The sequence below is a fragment of the Drosophila erecta genome, unplaced genomic scaffold (genome assembly GCF_003286155.1).
Source record: "Drosophila erecta strain 14021-0224.00,06,07 unplaced genomic scaffold, DereRS2 tig00000126-arrow-pilon, whole genome shotgun sequence".
Lineage (NCBI taxonomy): Eukaryota > Metazoa > Arthropoda > Insecta > Diptera > Drosophilidae > Drosophila > Drosophila erecta.
In genome coordinates this window covers 9977695-10000000 of record NW_020825209.1, presented here as the reverse complement: position 1 = coordinate 10000000, position 22306 = coordinate 9977695, and the positions used below count along the sequence as shown (strand labels likewise).

The 22306-nt window shown below is 43.4% G+C and overlaps 1 protein-coding gene across 1 annotated transcript in view; it reads right to left on the bottom strand.

Annotated features, from left to right (window-relative positions):
• LOC6550627 (netrin-A) overlaps positions 1 to 21899 on the bottom strand; it is a 43043-nt gene extending 21144 nt beyond the window's left edge. The window contains exon 1 of the mRNA XM_001978130.3: positions 20174 to 21899. Within this exon, the coding sequence (XP_001978166.2) occupies positions 20174 to 21326 (1153 nt within the window). The 5' untranslated portion in view covers positions 21327 to 21899. The remainder of the gene's footprint in view (positions 1 to 20173) is intronic.
• Positions 21900 to 22306: the final 407 nt, after the last annotated feature.

The following is a 22306-nucleotide window of genomic DNA, read 5'->3' as shown; positions in this document are numbered from 1 at the left end:
GAGATCGCAGACAAAGCAAACTCAATTGAGTGTGCTGCAGTTTCAAATGTTGAAATGAGCATATGTATCTGTATCTGTAGCTGGCGGGCTTGGGTGTGTGTATCTGGCGGATAAACAAAACAGCAGCTAGATCAACAACACTTGCAGGTGAGGTGAAAGGTCTCCGCTGCCGCCGCCCGCCCGCTGATCGCCCGTACCGCTCGTACCCGTACCGCTCAGCCCCTTCCCCTTCCCCTTCCCCATACCCGTTCTCACCCTCATCATCGTCTTCAACTTCATACCGCTAGTACCGCTCAAGTGGCGCGTTGTTGTTGCTGCTGGGTTTTGATCTTTGTTTTGATTGGGATTCGCTTTTCGGATTCAGAGTCGTGTGCACAGGGAGAAATGAGTGCAACTAATATATAAAATAATGCCAGTTCTGTAAATCTCCTCAAGATCATTTCCCGCGAGATCATAACTGCACAGGGAATTGTGATTTCGGATTAGCTGCATGCCCTATTTTCTCGCAGTGCACTGCCGCTTCTGTGGATCAAAGTGGTGCTAGTTGGGCTCTGAGTTGGTGGTGGAACTGGTGGTGCTGGGTTCGTGGTGTTGAAATGTCAGCCAGCACTTGCCGCACCGCACATGGCCTCCAATTGCGGCAATATGTTTTGTTTAACATTTTTCTCGCCTTTTTCGGGGCCTTGCAGTTGCATTTGTTGCATTTGCTGCACTTGCTGCATTTGTATCATTTGCATTTCGTTTGCTTATCTTTTGGAGCTCTGCACGTGTGTGCTTCTTGCCGCTTGCCTCTTGTGCTGTGTGTGTGGGAAATCGTGGACTCTGTGCCCATGGGCCACGCCTTAATTACCATTTGCCAGGGGCTAATTCGTATAAATGATTTTTAAATGCGCGAAAATGGCCTGGCTACTGATTCCCAATAGAGTTGTAGATTGCATTTAATTAAGCAGAAAACCCCGTCACTCCATCACACTCACACCATTCATTCACCCATTCATTCCTGCAGCCCTTTTGTGTCGTCGTGTGAATGTCAATTAAAAATCGTATCTCCCGCCGCACATTGCGCATAGTATCTGGCAGATAGTCTATCTGCGATGTCCGAACAAATTCCCCAGAAACCCTCCATGAAATGCGATGCCTCCGAAAGGTCAAAGATGCCCCAATGCAGCCGCCAACGAAACATAAATCAGCTCCTCCATTCCTGGATTGGGTTGAGTTGGATGGGGGACACGAGTTGGGGTCGAGCTCTGGTGGAGTTTTCAATGTCACTTGCAGTTGCTTGCAGATTGCTCAGTTATTTTATATTCGCTTATATTCCGATTGCTGACACTTGTTGCCATTTTTTGGCGGCACTTAGTTGGGGCTCCGCCGACTTGTAAATATAAATTGAATTTCATTTGGCACTTAAATGCTTCTAACAAATCCGGCAAATCCGGGTAACTTGCTGTTGCTATATCGACAATAGTCCTGGGCAACAAAAACTACAAGTCACTTGCGCTTTCAAGTAAAAACAACTAATGTACAAAGACAATCGCATAAATTTATGACTTGGCACTTTTTGACCTCCAGGTGATCCCATGTCGCGCAGGTGAAAAGGCAACCTTTAATTTCCTGGAGCCCATTCCGATTGCATATTATTCTGCAATTTTGTTGTAAGAGCACTCGGATTCCCCAGAATCCAGCAATTCACTTTTTAAGTAGTTTCTCCCTCTTTTTATTGTAGTTTTGTAGTTTTGGCAATTCGTCATGGTCAGGAGCCGAGATCGGAGTACGTGTAAAATCTCCAGCTGGGCGGCCTGGGCTCAGAAACTTGAATCCTTTTGTGTCCCCGGGCTGGGAAGCCGCTTCCTTCGGTTTCCCTGTTCTGTTTGCCATTTATGGCACTTAAGCAAATTAATAATAAGATGCCACCAGAGGCCCAAAGTCGCACAATGCCACTGGATTTCGGATTCGGATTCGGATGCGGATTTTGGATATGACAATGAGCCGGGAATGGAGGTACATGCATGCATGTATGCCCGGTCATCATGAGATAAACTAGCAGGAAAAAAACTGAAAAAAGGGGGCGTGTCGGCCGACTCGGTTTCGTTTTCATGGATTTTAATCTTGTACCCCTCTGGTTTTTGCCACATTTTCGTACTCTTCGGCAGACATCAGTACATTTATGGACCCGGGGAGGGGTGAGTGAGCATTGTGCATTTATTGTCTGTCCCGAGTTTGAGGCTTCGATTTGGTCAATTGTTCAATGAGTTTTCCGAGCAGCAGCTGCTCTGCTCTGCTCTTGCCATGTTGCACATTTTGGCCCTTATTCTGCACTCGAAAAAATGGGAAAGGAGTGCTTACAAGGAAATTACGGATCACAAGTTTCTATTTGTGGCAAGCGTTGCAGTTCTACACTTGTAATGTAATCAGCGTTCTTCTTTGCATATTAGTTACTAAATTATATTCTTCCCTACATATTAGCTACTAAACATTATTCTTCCTTACATATCAGCTACTAAATAATATTCTTCCCTACATATTAGTTACCAAACAATATTCTTCTTCAAATAGAAGTTACTAAATAATATTCTTCTTTACATATTAGTTACTCAACAATATTCTTCTTTATTCTTCTACTAAATAATATTACCTTAAATATTTATATTTAATGCCCATTTTTGTAATATCTAAAAACGTATTGTGCAACGTTGGCACTTTCATATATTATCAACAAAACTCTTATTATTTCTTCGAGTGTCTTGAAGGAAAATGCATGCAAAACTATGTATGTATGAAGGCCCAGCAGAGGAGCCACGTCCCTCGTGCAGCCTTTGCATTTATTTACATTTGTCCGTGAACACGGACACACGGACAAACGGACAAACGGACAGATGGACGGACGGACAGACGGCGAGGCAGACGGTTGCAATGCATTCAAATTCGCATTCACATTCACATTCGCATTCGCATTCGCATTGACATTCATTCATTCACTCGCCGGCGAAGGGAGGGGAGGGGGCTGCCGATTGGCATTGGCAAGCCTTTTCTTCTGGGTTTTCGGAAATCGCCGCCCAAAAGGGACCTTCCTAACAGGTGTGCAAACGGTGGTCGGAATGGAAATGGTTATGTTTTATTATGAGCTCGGGGTGCTGAGGGGAAATACATGCAAACGCAAACATATAAGGCGGGATATGCCGACTGGACAGGGATAAAGCTGCTGCTAATCAATTAGTGACAACATAAATCGATTTCCATTGAGAGCTATTAAGCCATAAAAGTGGAAAGCGCTGGCCGATGAGCCTGGAAATCGACCAGATGCTGTAGAGAATCTGGGACTCAGCCAGGTATAGGGATGCTAAATGAAATGTTCTATCGAATTGGCTCAAATGCAATTATCAAATGGATTATTTATAATAATAAATAGCTGCTGTAATCTTTATTTATTTCATATTCCTGCTGCTTAGAAGTGCACATTTGTTATCCTTTATCGCTATTCCACAAGTCCATCTCAATTCCCCTGCTGTCTCATCACCATCACATTTCATTTACCAACATTTCCCAATTCTAATGAACCTGTTCGCCTCGGGAAGGGATATCTCTAGTCCCATCTCTAGTCCATCCCATCATAAACATTCTGTTGTCAGGCAGGCGGGATCAGAGACACATATAATGGCCATTAAACTGAGGCAGTGATTGGGAATTATTTGTGTTTAAAAGGCCGCGATAAAACGAACTTCTTAGCAAATTCAGCTGGGAATATTCATCTGAATCAGATGAGATATGCAAAGTGTGTCTATGGATTATTAGTTTCTCACACGATTGCTGATCACAACTCCTGGGTCCTTTGCCGTTTTCCCATTGAAATCCGGCCAGATGACTATCTAGATGCCCCCAAATCCTGTAGGCCAAGTCGAGTTAAGTCAAGTCGAGGTATGTAGTCGTAGTTTGACAAAACGGTTACCCGATAGCTACTATTATTTGGCAGTGCCATTCACCTGAATGCCTGAATAAAGTATATTGTCAATGGCCGTGGACAGAGATATAGGGACAAAGATACAGATGCAGATGCTGATGCAGATACAGTTGCAAATTCAGATTCAGAGAGGACAAGTCGTGAAAGTAACATGAACGGGGCCAGAGCCAAAAGCAAATCACAATGGGCCAAAACAATGATAATAAGTAAAATGTGCAAGGCTTTTCCCGCGACAAACGCGATCTGCACTGAAAATAATGCTCATCTATTTATGAAATTGAATATCTAAACAATTGTTATCTAGGTTATTTATTCGTTAATTTCAATGTGCGCTTTCCCGTTTTATTTTTCGCATTTAAGCGAGTTGAACGTTGCCTATGCTTTTTTCTGTGTGGTCATGATTCCAGCTAGGCAGCTAGTCCAGCCGAATCTTTATTAATATTTGTACATACTTGTATATTTATCTGGTCTGCTGTTTTCCAGAAACGCTCGAGGTCAAAGAGATAAACGGAAGCCGATCTGCGCTCCAATTGAACCTTAGGACAACGACTGCCGTAGAGAAACAATGCAATTTGCATATTAAGACAATGCTATCTATACATCTCAAGAGCACTGAAAGTATCTTCTGCCTTTTCCGGCTATCAATGCTCCTTTTCAGGCTTTCAATTCCGATGGGGTTCGTTTTCTTTTCAAAGAGAGAGGCAAAAGTTAATTGCAGGGGAAGAAATTAACACTTGACTGGGGCGACGAAAACCAACTTTTGCCACAACTTTAGTCCTCGTAGTCGTAAAAAAACAAACAAAAAAAAAAAAAAAAAACAGAGAAGAAGAACCAACGAAACAGAAGCCAGTGCAAAGTTATAGGCCAACAAGTGCAGATAATATTTATGGGCAAGACAAAGCCGCAACACAAGATGGCCATGTACGAGTAGCTGGCTCCCTTTACAGCCAGTTTTGTGGTCAGTATTTCTGGCCCAAACGTCGCCTACTATCTTATGCCATTTTACTTTATGGGACATTTTGCTATTTCATAAAGCAAGCCTAGGGGATTGGATGCCATGGAGTGGGCTAGGATAGGATAGGATAGGATAGGATAGGATAGGGATAGGGATAGTCCTTGTTTTTCCAACATCCTGGGTGTCCTGGTGTTTATTAAATGCTATTCACAAAGGCAGGCAGCAGGCGGGCCTAAAAAACACACAAACAACGAGCGCAAAAAGATCTCGCAATGCCCTTAACGACTTTTGATTGCCGTTCTTATGTTGTACACTATCTTGGAGTTTTAGAAATTTAATTCTCAGGCATACTGGGTCCGCACATTTCAAATCATCCATTCAAACAGAATGTGGCTTACACATCGAATATTTCCATTTAAAGCTGAACTTTGGGTTAATAATAACTTGAGAGATTATAGGAAAGGGTAGAGTATCGGGCATTTCGGCTTTCGCTACGTGGCAAAACTTTTTTGCTGTCCCCGTGGTATTTTTTTGTTGCTCACTATCTTTCGCAACTTTTTGTGTCACATTTATCGCACTTTATAATTAAAAGATGAACAAAGAAGGCGACTACGCTGCTCAGCCCAGAAATATATGAAAAACGAGCTGTTTTTTACATTGTCAGGGAGACGGTGCACAGAACCCCGTTCCGTGGCTACTTTTTATTTCAAATCCCTGGACGACGTCTTATCAGTTGGCTAAATAATGATAACAATAAACAAAAGTCAAGCCATTGTTGTAAACGCTTTTCTCAGCCGCCTGCTTCTTCTGCAGCGGGTTCGCTGCTGTTCTTTTAATAAATTACATATTTATGTATCTTCAGTTGACTTTTACCGTGGAGCCGAGTCCCCCGCCAGTTGGCATAATTGTTGGCCCCACGCGATGCGACGCGGCGGAAGATTAACAACTTCCGAAATGGCTTTTTTAATGACACCAATTATGAGTTTCTTATCGGGACGGCAGCTGGACACCTCAGCTCCCTGAGTCTTTGCATTCGACAACCTTTTTTCGGACACTTCTTCTTCATTTCGAACTTTTAATGAAGTAATTTTTCCTCTGGTTCCCCAGCGGGTGGAAAATCTGGGGAAAACTGCTGGAAACTGGGCGAAAACTTACCGGGGGAGGTGTACAAATATTATTACTGGGCGACTTTCGCTGCATTGTTTGTCATTTTTAATCTCGGCTTACCCAGTTTTTATAAGGGGTACTAAAAATATATTGGGTATAATGTCACCGGTTTTCTTGAGTTTCCGCTTGGCAAATTTTAAAGCGCTTTTGCTTATGGGAATATTATATGTTTATGCATTGTCCATATTCGTTTTTACTGAAATGCGTATGCAGTGCAATCAAGAAATGGGTATAAAGAAGTCGTGTCACTTGGCTAAAGCATTCTCCTTTTTTCTTTGTTTCTTTTTTGTAGTTTCGGGTTATATTTATTTTTTGGGCGCGCTTTGTTTGCGCAGCTTCTTAAATAGTTGAGTGCGATAGGAAATCTTGGAAATGGGCCAAAGTTCTCGTGAGCAAATAAAAGTGGATAATTGCTGGCATTTAGTAGCTAAGCTTAAAGTTGTTTTTAATAAAGGAGTTATTTCATGCCGGAATTTAAGTTTCATTCTTAAAACTAAGGGAATTAGGTCGAATAGCGTCTGCATTTGCACTAATTAAAAGCTTATAAAGGCACAACTTCATGCTCTTCTTTCGATTAGCCAACCTTCACCCCTTAATGGACTTGGAAATGAAGAAATCAAGGCACTGCACTCCTCACCTGAGTTCTGGCCAAACGCCTTGAATGACCACCGATATCCATTCACAGCCATTCATTGAGGCCTCGGCCATTCATCGGTTGGTTTGGCGGAGGAGGCTCATCGTTTTCCCATCGTCATCTTCACATCTTGCCACCTTTCCATCTTGCCACCTTTCACTTGCAGCGTTCCACAGACCGGAATCGGTTTCGAAATATTTGTCGCCTCCAATCAGGGAACTTGGCCGATTTGTTTACGCATGCAGATGAGCAACTTCAATTTGTTTGAGCCGATAATTTGGTGTTTGTTTCGTCGCTAATGAAGCCAATGCCGATTTGCCAGTTCTTCAGATTAAGACCGAGATTGAGATGGAGACTGAGACGGAGACGGAGACTTAGTTTCCCCAGGTTTTCCCTTCCCAGCGATTGTGCAACGTCATTGCGACGAGGTGTCGGAGCTGCTATCCTCGTCTGGTTGATTAATTAAATGTAATTGAGTTTTAATAAGCCGGCAAAAAGGCCAAGCCCTAAAACGCAACAGCCACACTGGGAAAAAATGTAGCAAATACATGCCTTAGTATTCACTCAGAGTTTTTTCGTTTTGAAACAAAAATTCCCCGAGTAAATGGCTATGCATACCAATTTAGAAATCCAACTTCATTTCCCAGTGGAAGATGCGGGTGTCACCGAAGGTCGCAGTTGTCCAACCAACAGACTCATTAACGACTCCAGTCTGACTTTGGAATCTGTGAGCTGTGAGCTGTGAGATTGGGAAAGCCATCGAGCTGGGCTCTCCATCTCCACCAGCGCTTAACAATCACTTAGCGCATTATTAAAAACGCTTTTTGATTGCGCTTTGGCGTGTTGGCCCATTGAAATCGATAGGCGTTGCCCGGTGGATCTTGGCCAGCGGCTTAGCGTTAGATACCCTAACTCGGGTGAGCTTGGCAGGGTATCATACTACTTTAGCCAATAAAAATACATTTATTTCAACGAAATATATACCCCTAATTCAAGCAGAATTCAAAAGAAATAGCTAACCAACTTGGTTCGGTTGCTATAATGCAGTTAGTTTCTCCATTCTTCTTTTCAGTGTATTAGCCAACTCGACTATCTTCTTCAGCTGAAATCTCTCCTTCTCTGTTTCCAGCCTCCGCTACATTTTAATTGACCATGGCCAAGAAGTCGCACTTGGAAATGTCTCAATCACAGACAAAAAACCAAAATAAAGGGCAGAAAACCGAAAATCGAACACAGACACAACTGCCCACAGTAAATCTACATAAATTTAGTGGTCAGGAAGGAGGGACACACGAAATTCGGGAGGAAAAATAAAATGAAATAAAATAAAAAGGCCGAATCGAAACTTTTTCTTTTGTAGACACGCCTTTAACATAGTTTTACTCGCCAGTGTGTGTTGATAATTTGCATTTGATTACGGGTTGCTGTTGGGCTGCGAAAATTGTGGTTCCGGCAAAAGGCTTTGATTTCTAATCAATGTTGTTGGATCATGTAGAACGAAGATTAGTAGGAGTTTCTTTTGACACGGGTCTTACGATACTTGATCCGCTTCTCCAGACCCTCCTCCCAAAAAGTTGTCTTGTTTCTCGGGAGACATTTCCCCGCGCCCTGATGAAGTTGTCAATGTTCTTTGGGGACGACTGCCTAATGGGATCGTTTGCAGACCTCAAAAATTAATAATATGGCATTAACAATGGGAATATCTACGACTTGTGACTGCGTGTTTGTGTGTGTGGGGGACTAAAGGCCAAAACTCAATAACAATAAAAATAACAAGATGTCATAAAATGGGAATGGACTGGAGTGGCTCAGCCAGCCAGCCAGTCAGCCAGTCAGCCGGCAGAAGGAAAGCCGAAAATAAATAAATAAACAAGTTACCGGAATGCAAAAGGCCAGAAAAAGATGCTCGGAGTTGAGGGTAAGCGTTCAAAAAAGGATAATTACGTGCTTGAGCAGCAGGCAAAAAAAAAAAAATAAATAAAAGAAAAGAAACCAAATTAAAGTGAGCCCGTTTTGCCTACGGCAAGTAAATGCCACTCCAGCCCAAAAAAAAAAAAAGAAAAAAGAATTGAGAGAGACAAGACCAACCACCGAAAGCGAGAAATGAAAAGGAAATCTAAAATTTGTCAAATGAAAATATTTTTGAAACAGGGAAAACGATGAGTGCCACCCAAAACACCCAACCACCACCCTCAAGACAATGAAAGCTAGATTATTGTTGGCTGGCTTTCCCTTTTTCCGAGTTGCCGCTTCGATGACTTAATCTCGTCGTCTTTTGGCGCCTGTCAGGCAGCGAAAAGAGTCGAGAAATCTCGACAAGATAGTCCCAACCCTTTCGGGGTCTTACCTTTCGAACAGGTGACCATTTGTCAGGACCCCGAAATCCCATCCTCCCATCCCAGAACTTCAGCCCAACTCCATCCCATACAAAATCCCCTGCTCGTCCGCAATGAGCATCCCCATTCGGCTGAAACTCGGGGTGGCTACGTCGGCATAGAACTTCAATTTGGGAAATACTTTCGCATCGCACAAAATATTTGTGTAAAATTTAATTAAAGCTAAAATACCCCATACACCCCGCATAACATCGATGGATGCCTGGACGGGCAAATGCAAAGTGAGATGGGATCAATGAGGTTTACCGACGACCAAACTACCAAGGGAGCTGTAGTTTGCTGTAGTTTGCTGTAGTTTGCTGTATTTTGCTCACTTGTTGGACACTTTTCCGAAACCCACAGAGTAATAAAATAAAATGTATCTAATTGTTGGTCAAATTGGCAGCAGAGTCAAGGCGAATTCGGATTCATTACGGTTATTAGTCTGAGGAATGACAGCTTTTGGTTCATCGTTCATCAATTTTTGGAATACCTGTTGAGAATTTGGAAAAAAGACTTTTATTTACCCCAACTCTAATTAAATTGTAGTATGTTCGAGGGCCTACACATCTTTCTGAACTATAACAAAAGTCCACGTAGAGTAACACCTCGAGCTATTTCCCACTAGATAATCAAACGGTCATCTTTGCTCCGATCTAGAGCTTTGTAATTAAGTTACCTGGGCGAAGCTCTCTCCTCAAATTTCCCCCAGTGTGTGAGAAAATTAATTTCCAGCCCAAAATAAAAACCCGATGCCTCTGAGTGATAGGCCGTTGTAACTTTCGCAGCCCAAAATCGGCTCAGAGTTAATTATTTGCCTGACCCTGGGCGAGTTGTACACACCTGCTGGAATGGACCCCCCCCCTGGCCACGCCCCCGCCCATAGCCCCGCCCCTTCGCCCGTGAGCATCATTCGACAGTTTCAATTTTAATGACTTTTAACGTCTCCCGCTTGATTTTGAAGCTTTGCTTTTCCAACTTGAATTTGCTTTTCATTTATTTTATCTCATTTTATTTTTCTCGTTGCCTGTTTGTTTATCTCTTGTTTGCCAAGGGCGAGGGCGGGGGTGGGGGAAGTTGGAGGGTTAATATTTGAATTGGCTTTTTTCTACAGGCGTGGCCGCCGCCCTCCCAAAAATGTATAAAAAACAAACGACGACGGAAAACAACAAGGAAATTAGGAAACATGTTGCAATTTGGTCAACTCGCCTAATGAGCTTTTTATTTGACTAAAAAACTCTGGCAGAGTATATGCATGTAAAGTGCTTCAGGGCAGTTGGAACGGGGTATAACTGCAGAGTTGGTAAAGGTACAACTTTATGCACAATAAAAGGCACTAACTAACCTATGCTATAAACTATTCCTGATGTAAATGTCAGATTTGAATAGTACTAAGAAATACCCAGCAGTATATAGAAATAAAATAGTAATTATGCTAGGTTGTGAAATTTCGTTCAATTAAAGTACTTGCTCTGCTTGAAGGAAAATAAAATGGTTTCGATTTCTTGGGCTGCATGTTGCCCAAGCTATAACTTTTGGGGAGAAGTTCGAGTGAAGTTTTCTGAGTGTAGCTTTTGATTGCACTTCACACCTATGATGCACCTGACGCCGACTGAGAGGCGTCATCCACATCGTTTTCTTTTTGGCCACTTTGCGCAACTTCTTCGCCCCGTTTTCGAGATTTCAGCAGGTTTTCCTTCTTTCTAGGATGCATTTTCCCGCTGACAGGTTGAAAAGACTGTGAAGGGGCGAATGTTCTGTACTTTACTTGATAATTAGCTGTATTTGGATCAGATTTTATGGCATGTTCGCATGGGGTGAGAGCTAATTTGCCCCCAAAAAATGAAAAAGTTCGAGGCGTATAAAAAGTGAGAAACTAAAAAGCAGACCCGTGTGTTTGTTTATCTATAAAGTAAACCCAAGAACATATCAATCAAGTAGGCTGACTAAATGCTGCATCAAAATAGGTTAGTCGGGGCAAAGGCACTAGAATAATAAGATGCGTAACGCCATACGATTTTTTTGCACACGATTTTTTCTAGAGCTGACTCCAGGGTCTCTCGAATTTTTGAAAAAACAGGACAGATTTTGATTCACACATTTGATTGATACGTTGCCATTGTGCCAATGCGTTTCAAATACGTTTCGGTCATTCTATAGGCTTTATTTAAGACAATTTTTACTACTTTGCGCAAGTAACACAAACACTACATACATACATACATACATACATGCATGCATGCATACATACATACATACCTACATACCTACATACGTACATACATACATACATACATACATACATACATACATACATACATACATACATACATACATACATACATACATACATACATACATACATACATACATGCATACACACATACATACATACATACATACATACATACACACATATGTACATACGTACATACGTACTTACATAAATACTTACATAAATACTTACATAAATACTTACATACATACTTCCATACAGCGGCACATACACTACACATACACTACGCTCACTGCTCGACCGGTGTGACTCTAAAGACATGCCTTACAGTCCTCGCTAGAACCAGTTGGGAATTACAAGAAGGGCTACACGAAAATATGTTTCCTAAGCAAATATTAAAAGCCCCAATAACTATGTGTTCCGACAGTAAGTTAAACATTCCTCAGACTTTAATTAAGACAATTTTTACTACGTTGTGCAAGTAACACATACACTACATACATACATACGCACATACATATACATACATACATACATACGCACATACATATATATACATACATGCATACATATATATACATACATACATACATACCCTACACATACACTGCGGTTGCATAGTGCAAAACCAATGTTGTGCATCTTATTATTCTAGTGTCTTTGGTCAGGGGCACAAAACGTAACGCAAGTGTGAATGAATTTTCATGGGAAAATTTAAATACATTTTCTCTGCTCAACGTGATTTATGAACGAAATGTTCAAGATTTATAAGAAACTAAATAAATCACTTTGGAAATGGAAAATCCAATTAGTCAAAGTATATATGGAATGGGTAGATTTTTAAAATTATACTGGTCATTTAGCTAAAGTGTGACCCTTATAATGTTGATATTTCGCCTAAAGTTGGCTTTCTCCTCATACCGCAAACGAATCAATTTTAAATTAATTGTGTAAATAAATGAGGTTTAGTCTGTATGGGCTAGGACTTTTCTGTTAGATGCTAGTTAAATGTATAGTTATATATGACTTTTGCTGCAAGCCTATACAGGCGGTTATCCGTAAATCCGTAAATCAGTAAATCTTCCCATAACCAACATGTTTCACTTGTGGCCATTTTATGGCGCCCAGCACACAAACTTCTGCTTGTTTGTTATTATTTCCCTTTTTGTCCGATTTTTCAGGTGGCCATGGGAAGAAGAAGGCAAGGTGCAGGCGGCAACAATAAAAAGGCGAGTTGCAGCGGCCGTTGCAAGTTTCCTGTGTAGTGCTGTTGCTCAAATCTCGAATCGCATGTCCAAGTGTTTTGAAGCGTGCAACATTTCGGAGGCTGAGGAGATGCAGCTGGAGATGGAGCCAAAGATGCAGTTGCAGTTGCAGATGAGGAACTGAGAAGTTGTTGCGAGTTGGCAGTGTGTTGCTGCGGCATAAGTCAACATGTCGGCGGCAACACCATGTGCCATGTGCAAGCTGCAAGCTGCAAGATGCAATGTTGCTGCTGCTACTGCCTGCATAATTCTCCCTGTGTGTTGCATGTTGTAAATGTTAAGCGCGGCAGCAACTTTGGCGGCGTCCAAGTTTTTCATCTGTGCATTTGCGCTTCACTGCGATTTATTTGCCCGTTGTTTGTAATGCCATTTATTGCTGCGATGTTGGTTGTTCGATGCCTGGATGTTGTTGCTATTGCTGTTAAATGCTTATTTACATTACGTTTAGTGGCACTTGGCAGCGGCGTTTCCACCGAAAAAAACTGAAAACCATGTTGAAACTGAAAACTGAAAACTGAATACCCAAAACCAAGCGAACGCCCCTCTTTTGCCCGTCGAAGGTGAGAAGTCGTTGTTGCCACTGCACACATTTTGATTTATGGGTTGCCTTCGGCTGCTGGCTTTTTATGTCCGATATGCCATACATATCATTATGCTGCCCACAGTGGGTTGATCAAACAGATCCGATAATACTACACATACTAGTTCAAAACACATTAACATTGTTTACATCAGCTTGATGGGGGAATTAGTTTTATTGACACAAAGGTGTTCTTGCCACATAACATTTGATTCTGACTATATGTCCAAAAATAAACAGTATTTTGGTCAAAACAATAGAATGATCGAAATAGGGAATGTTATACCTCGTTGAGCTCGTAAATAAGTTGTCAATCGAACTGTATACAAAAAGGAGAATTAAATTTGTATGCCATTTTTTTCAAATTTTGGTAATATCACCCCTAATAAAAAATGCAAAAATGTATAAAAAAATTGGCTCCATTTGGAGCCAATTTATAAAACTTCTTGAGCCACCCATGTGCAGCTATCTTTTTCCTTGCCTTTCGTGTCTATTGTTGCAGACAGCTGATATTGATGTTGTTGTTGCGCATGGGCAGCTGCCCCAAGTTGCAAGTTCGCCGCATTTCGAAGGGAATTCAAATTCAAAGGAATTCCCAAGAGCAACACCACCAACACCAACACCAACAGCAACAGCAGCAGCAAAATGGAAGTGGCAAGTACACATATGCTTCTTGCTGCTATTTATGTATATACAAATGTATTAGCAACAAAAATGATTTAATAGATTCCACGAACAGACACGACTCCTCCTCGCTCTCTGTGAAAAACCCAAACCGCCGGCATTCCTCCAGCTTGTGTGTTGACATTTGCCAACTGGCCCGGCATTCAGAGCCTATTAAAAATGTATTCGACAGCTCCATGAAGTATGCAACAATCTCTTATGCCGTTTTCTTTGCCACACGGACTGGAAGCCCGGCGCTGGCATGGGATGGGCTAAGATCTGAGGGGAGCCAGCCCCTGATCCAATTAACTGCTTACACAAAACTCAAATGGCCAGACAAATAGAGACGACGTCGACGGGGTCGAGTTCCCCGCTCAGAGATATGTACATATATACATATATCCATGTATATATCCCCGCCCCCGTCCCGCAAGTAATAACAGTTAAAATCAACGCACGGCATTCGTCCTCACATCCCAGCTGGCCTTTGGCCATTTTCTAGCAGCAGCCAAACACACGCACACATACTCGTACATGTGCCTGAATGGCGAAGGACTCAGATCCTTTTTCTACCTTTTGAAGCTGTGGCATGGAAATGGCCAGGAGCTGTCCTTGCACTTTGGCAAGGAGTTGGACCCATAAGTCCATCGCTCACAGACAAGAATAAAAGATACGATAGAAAATTTCAACAAAAATTATGAAAATGATTTCGAAAATAAAAGGTCAAGTCCTAGTAGTTTCTGCGACACTGCCCACAATTTATTATCCCACCCTGTGTAGGGCATACACGGTTCGTTGTAACTGCATTCACCGATCCGCCCAAAGCTGCTGACTTAACTTTTCGTTTTGTTTTGCTTTGTTTGACTTTTGAGCTCCCTATGTCCTGGCTGCCTTTGCCCTTTGCTTTTGACATTCGTTGGCTGATGAGCCTGCGAAGGATTTTGGCTGCTGGGGTTGCATGTTGTGCTTTGTGGCGTTATGTGCATAAAAAATAATCATAATCACTTGAAAGCCCAGCCCAACCGAACCGAGAGTCCAGAGGCAAAAATTGCCAGCCTCTTGCAAACAATAAATAACAATAAATAAATACAGCAAATAAGTAACAAATAAATAACAACTTAAATTAGGAAAGCCTAATTACCGAAATGATGGTAAAAAGTATTGCATTTAGCTAAACACTACTGACGAAAGTGCACTCCCAGATACTGATGTGCAAAATTAAAGCCGATGGCGGGATCTATGCCCCAGGATGGGCAGGATACATGGACGAGGATGTGTCAGGACGAGCGTGTGCTGGCCAGTAAATCAGAGCGTGTGGCGATGACAGCCTCGTCATAGACAGCCGGCCGTCATAACGAATGGTCTAGGTGTCCCTGGTTCTATTCAGGCCCCAAAATGACAGACCCACCGGCTGAAAGGGCGCCACCTGGGGGCGTTCATTTGCCAATGGTGAAGTGCTCCCTCTGTTTCATACCTGGTAAATGCATTTTGGGCTTAGCAACTATTAAGCACACATTGATGCACTAGATATAGTAATGCAGCATTGTTTTTGCAGGCAGCTCTTCGGTATATCAGCAGTTATCAGCTTGGCCAGCTTCACACGCAGGTTTTAAGCTGGCCAATTCAGTAAAGTGACAAGGCCCAGAGTGCAGGGCATCAGAAAGTCGGCAGCAGAGGTGGTCTAGTTATGTTCTTGTATTTTTTGCTGTATTTTTTGCAACTGAAGTGCGCATTTGACAAGCCCGGTAAACAACAATTAAAATGACAACGGAGTAGATGGCGAGGCGAAAGGATTTTTGCACGTTTCGCTTTCTACTCATTGCCACACAATCCATTCATCTCTATCCCAGTGGCAGCAGTGGAAAAAATGGGCATGTGAAAAAAAATGGGAAAAATTCATGAAATGTTGCTGATGAAAACTGACATAAGGCGACTGGCAGGGAATGCTGTGCGAAATTATAGCCACAGGACATTCACACACAAAGCAGCGGAATCACAGCCAAACAAAGCCCAAGCCCCTCGAAAAAGGATGGGCAAATAACTTGAGGACATGCCAATGCAATTTCGAATCAATGTCCAGGGGAGCCGGCGAAAAAGGAAAAATAAAACAGCAAAAACGGAGACAAGATCGGAAAGTATCAAGGGAAAAATCTGGTTATAGCAGCAAAAACTGGCAGAGGGAAAATGCATTTACGAGGCAAATGTGATGGGACCAAATAATGACATCGCCTTTAACTTGGTCAACAGAAAAAGCAAGTGCACTTTTAACTTGCCTGAGCATTGATTATGTTTTATGTATTCCCGTGCAAATAAGCTAAAAGATGCCTTTTATCCATGCTATGCAAATGGAGTCCCAATTAATTGCCTAAATTAATTGATCTTTGTATAGCTGAATATACCAAGAATTACCTTTGTTCATAGCTAACTGAAATTGATAATGATGTTCATATATCATTAATAACACCCCTTATTAGTTCGCTTTGATGCCCTTGTTTTCCTCTGTTGATATATAAACATCGTTCGGCGGCCGCCAAATCATTCCATTCGATTTTGGTTGGACAAATTGTTTGGCTAATTTGCGCGGCATTTTCGTAAGCCCCCGGCACATTTATCACCACTCCGCAGCGAAGCATTTTCAGCCCGTCCATCAGAGGAACTATTTCTGGTGCGGCCACGGCAAAAACACGGCGTATGAGTAATGTCTTGATTTGCCAAACGTTTTAGCGGATTTAAATTTATTTATTGCGCGCCATCTCAACGCCGACGTTAATTTTAGCCGCATCTCACGAACTTGTTTGTTTTCGTTCAAATTTAAATTGAAAATAAACTTAAAATTGAAAATCACACGGGTCTCTCCTCTATTTCCTGCTGCTCTGCTCAGCTTTATGACTCCCATGTGCCTGTGCATATATACCCATCGCATATAATATATATTGCAGGCAGCTCCTCCGATTTCTGGATCCTAGGCCCGATTTCGTGTGTGATAAACTGCATTCGCCCTATGATTGAGGGGTTAAGTGCGGGTCAAAGCTGGCTGCCGTCTCAACTCATTAAAAATATATGTATTATGTATGTGCGAGAACTCCTTTGTTCTCGACACCTATAAATCTAAGGCGAATTTGTGCTCCGAGTTGGAAGTTTGGCAATTTATGGTAAAAGAATGTTGAGAATGGATGGTTTCCGGCGCACACGGAAATAATGGGACTGCATCTGTGCATTAATCACGATTTCCCGGGGACCGTTTCGTAATTCGCTTTCCAAGATATTAGCCCTTTTAGGGGCATATTTTGTAAGCCGAGAGATGGCTTTAGTATTTGTTGATCCATTTAATGATCCATATTTTGGCCATCGGCATTGGAGAACCCCTCGGGTGCTAAAAGATATTTCCACGAAGTACGCCGTAAATAATACCAACTTGCGCCTTAAAGTTTTCTACTTTATTATGTTTGGCTAGAAATATGTGCATTGCAAATTGTTTATTGATTTTTGCGCATCATTGTGAAATGATACATTGCGGAAAGTGCCAATACGTTTACGTATATAAACTAACGTATATTTCCCTAAATATTCCTCGATTTTTCCGACTTCCCCCGCCTACTTAACATAAAATCCTTCCATGTGTGGCATAAATTGGGAAACTCCTAATTTAGTGAGTCCTTGCATGCAAATTGCCAGCTGTTACCGCCTGCTCATTAAAAGCCGAGCCAAATCGTTTTGCAGTTAGTTAAAAGATACCATCACGTGCCCTTCAATTCGAATCCATTCGCTTTGATTCGATTTCCATACCGATTTCAGTTCGTTTCGTTTCGTTTCGTTTCGATTCGATTCGAGTGCAATCTGCTCGCATATGTTCGCTTTTTCCGAATTTTCTGTGGTTTTTTCTTTTCACACCGCTCATCGGAAATATTTTCCGGGCTGGACATTTCCCGTTTCCCTTTCATTGTTGTTTTTGGTCCGTAATTGCTGCCTGTTGGTTGTAGTCCGCGTTGTTTTTGTTGTGTTTGTTGCTTTTGTAGCCGTTGTTTGAGGTCACATTGAACGTCAAAAGCGGCGATGGCAACGTTAATTTCGTTTGTCCATAAACATGCTACATATGCTGCGCGGATCCTTTGAGCTGAGGGCCGAGGGGGTGAGAGGCAGAGGTCGGTTGCATTTTGCAACCCTAATAAACCGAAGGACGGACTAGGGGGCGTGGCTGGGAGGAGGAGAGCCGGGCACACGTGCCGGCCTCTGATAAGACCGTCTGCCTTCCGTTTCCATTTCCATCTCCCATTTTCCATTTTCCCGCCCCGTATGGTGTGACTGTGATTTATGCACTAAACAATACTAAAGGTCCCCCGTCGCACGTCCTTTCCCCTGACGCCCCTCCCCTAGGATTGCCCTCCAACTGGAGCAGGAAAAAATTGCAATGTTATGGCACGTGATGACCACCAAGGACACTTTCATCAAGTGCTGCAATGAATGATGCCAGTGCTTTTGGGGCAAGTAGTTTGTGGGGATTCCCATCCGCATGGAGCAATCTAACACGAAGTGCAGCCCAATGAGAAATATGTAGGTTACATATGCAGTTTGATTTTACAAATATTTCAGGCTGTAAACTACACTTCAGAACACGTATTTATAAACATTGGAATACTGCACAGAACTCCTAGAAAATGATGAAATGCAATATCATACTTTCTAATAAAACCATAAGGCACGTCTCCCACTCCTTTTCATGCCAGACATTTGTGAACCCTTACATGTTTGTCAGTTCTAATGCACGAAGTAAAATTCCAGCATCAAAATCGGAAAAAAAAAAACTTCCCTGCTCTCGTTTTCATGTGCGATTGTCGGGAATTTTATGTTCGCTCTTGTTGAAAATGCTTATCAAATTAATTTCGCTTAAATTCGCGCTTATTGTTCGAGCACAGCGAGTTTTAGAGGGTTAATTGCGAGGGTTTATCCCGGGGTTTCTGGATTCAGAACTTAGAATTCGGCAATCCGGACATCGGACGCGGCATATCGCCCTCGAAGTCCCGCCATTGTGTGCTGATTGAATGTTTGTGCTGTTGTTTGTTTGTTTGCTTGTTTAGCCTGGCCAAAGGTAACGTCTCGATTTCGCCTCGGTGGCGAGGGTTGGCCCAAGAGTTGCTACTTGATTGGGTCTCACTTACCTACGGATGTTTTTCTATGCGCATACCTCCCCCATAACGCTCTACACGTGTCCATCGAGTTGTTCAATTATGGCTAAGCCAAATCCGCAGCACAAACATTCATGCCTTTGGCTTTTTCTCCATATTTTCGATGCCCCAGCCTGTCCCTCCTCCAGGTTTCTTCTTATCCTGGGCGAGCAAAAGAGCAACCCCGTGCCGAGCTAAGATGAAGACCAAACACACGCGACTGGCTCGAAAATTGAATTCTAATGGAGTTGTCGCCAGTGCCCCGTTCCCGTTCCCCTTCCCGTTCCCGTTCCCAGCTCCAGATTACCATTTGCAACCCTGCACTCCACCGATATCCCAACTTTCTGTTCTTTAACTTTGTGTCCCGATATGTTTGCCCAACAGATTGAGCGGCTGGCTGGCCAGGAGCAGAGTGTCCTTGGGGGTTTCTCGCCCCGAAGGTAACATAATTTCGCATCGATATTTTCCCTTTTGCCCTTTTTTCTTGGGGGAGATGGTTGACTTCGCTCTAGGTATGATGTGTCCCGGTAAAATCTCCTGGCCGGGATATTCCGCGCAGCAGAAGTTTAGGTAAAAGAGCCTCCGAGGCTCAGGTAAGATCCCTCGAGTATTTTTATAAGCCCTCTCACTAATATTGGCCAATAAAACCAAGCCTAATCCTATATTTTTCCCAGTGGTGGGTTCGATATAAAACAACGCAACATTTGACTCTCAAACTCAATATAAAACGTAGAATTGTATAATATTTAATTATTTTGAAGAAATTTTGGATTTATAGGTATGTGTCAGCCCCACCAAAAATGTTTATTTAGCGTTCCTTGCGTTAGTAATAAATAAACAAGAATGGTGAACTGAAATCGGTTCTTTGTTTATAGAATATTCCTAGAGCTGAATTATTTATTTCAATATACAAACATGCCCTTGGTAATGCACAGCGTTCTTTGGGATCTTAAGCCCTGATTATACAAATAAATTGTTTTCGGAATTTCGTTCTATATCTAGCATTTTATTTGTAAAATGTGATATCTATCCAAACCAAATATCCATAGACAAAGGTGAAGGTGCTAATATATTATATATAATTCCCACAATGAAGGGTCCATTTAACCAGTTACTCCCATCCAGATTCGTACCCCGTATCCCGATTAACACATTAAATAGTAAATGGTTTGCTGACTCACCTTTGCACTCATTGGCTTCCTTGGCGGTGGCCCGAGCCCAGGGGCGATCGAAGTGGAATGGCTTGCAGCGTTCGCAATCCCTGCCAGCTGTGTTGTGGCTGCACTCGCAGTTGAGCTGCCCACTGGCGTCCGTGGAGCACTTGGAGGCGTGTCCATTGCACTTGCACCGTCCGCCCACCGAAAAGTCCGAGATGGCATAGTGCAATCCACCGCCGGTTGCGGCTACATCTCCACCAGGATTCGCCTCAATATTGTTGCCAGCGGGTCCATTGGCCAGGGGCACACTGTACTTGCCGCTGGCCAAATCCGCTGCTCCTCCGGCTTCCAGTGAGAGCAGCGCCGGATCGGGGCGTTGCAGGCGGTGGAACACCACCCGGATGTCGGTGGCCGTCACCCAGTCCTGCAGCACCGGCGACGAGTCCAGATCCCGTGACGATGGGCGTCCCTCCAGTGTGCTGAAGGCAATCCTGGAGACCAGTGGTCTGGTGACATCGCTGCAGCGGGCCTCGTGCTCATTGTGGCGCCCAGTGGATTGGCGGGCGGGACGTCCGAATAGCCGGCGGCACTGGGAGCTAAAGAACTGGAATGGCTGCCAGCTCAGCCCGTGATCGGTGCTCTTGTAGATCACCATCGAATCGGGCCGCGGCGCATGCGGGCACAGCTGCAGGATCACGTAGGTCAGCTCGAACTTCTTGCCCAGCGAGAGGGTCAAGGTAACGTTGTCTCCACTTCCGGTCACCGGTTCACTGCGCCAGCAGGTCACGTTATTCGAGTTGTTCAAATCGGTCAGCGAGCGGGCTGGAAAGCTGCGCAACGGATCCGCCATGTCGCAGGTGTGGCAGGAGTGCTCGTGATCCTGGTACTCGCAGTACCGCTGCGCCCCCGACGACCCGCACGTGGAACTGGCCACCACTGGTGCATCGTAGGCGGCGTTCACGAAGTCCGGAATGCAGGCGCGTGGCTCGTGCGCCTTATTGTAGCACGGATCATCCGGCGGCGCCTCTTGCGGAAACATCTTGAAGTACACGTCATTGGAGATGCAATGGATGGGGGAGAGCCTGATGGTGCCCAGCAGCAGGAGGGGAAACAGTCCACCGATCAGTGCAGGCATGGTTGGGGTTTCAGTGGCTTGCTTCAATGGCCAGTATTTCATTGTGGGTGTTTTTGATCACTCAATTTCACTCAAAGCTGAACGAAATCTACAGTTTTTCCAGTTCAAAAACTGTTCTGTGGTTTTAGAAATTGCTTCGGCAAATCACAAATAAAAAAAAGCGAGTATTGGGAATTTGAAATTTTCAAAACCGTTTACAGTTGTAGAACTTGAACCAGAACTTCAAATTCTGTGATTTTCAATAGTTCGAAAACTCACTAGAGAGGCACCAAACAAAAAAGTAGCAAATCGCGAATAGTTTTGCAGTTAACACACTTGAACACTCAACAAAATTCGAAATCGCCGCTTTGGTAGCCTTTTGCGCAGGCGTTTTTGAAGCGCGCGTCGCGTCTCAAATCTCCAGCCTCTCGAACCGCAAATCGCAAATCTCCAATCCAAAATCTCAAATCGCGTCGTTCAATCGCCGTTCGTTCGGCGGCGTTCGGTTCGTAACGTCAAGTCGGGCTGCTTGTCCACAGGCGACTGTGTGTTCGTTTTCGTTCGTCGCTCGCTTTTCGGTTTTTCGGTGTCGTCTGTGCACGTGCGTGTGCGCGTCTGCTGCGTGTGTGTGTGTGCGCGCTGGAGATCGCCGCCTGCAACATGTTGCTCCATTATGTTGCTGATGCTGCGCCAAAGCAACAACAACAACGCGGCCGCTCTCTCTCTTCAGACACATCTCGCTCGCATCACGTTTGAGAGTTGCGCAGTTCGGTCGCAACATTTTTGCTTTGTGGCTGGCGCTGCAATTATTTTAGTTTTATTGCCACTCGCGACACATTTTGTTGCCGGTTTGTCGGCAAATAGCCACTGTTTTGTTTGCCGCCGCTTGTTTTTGTTGACTTGGCCGCACAAACGGGGCCACACAGCAAATCCAAACATTTTGTCCGCTTTATGGACAGATAACTGTTTTTCCAACAGCATTCGTACTTTTTGCTTTAAAATACATGTATATCACAGATGAATCGTTTTAAAATTATTATCAC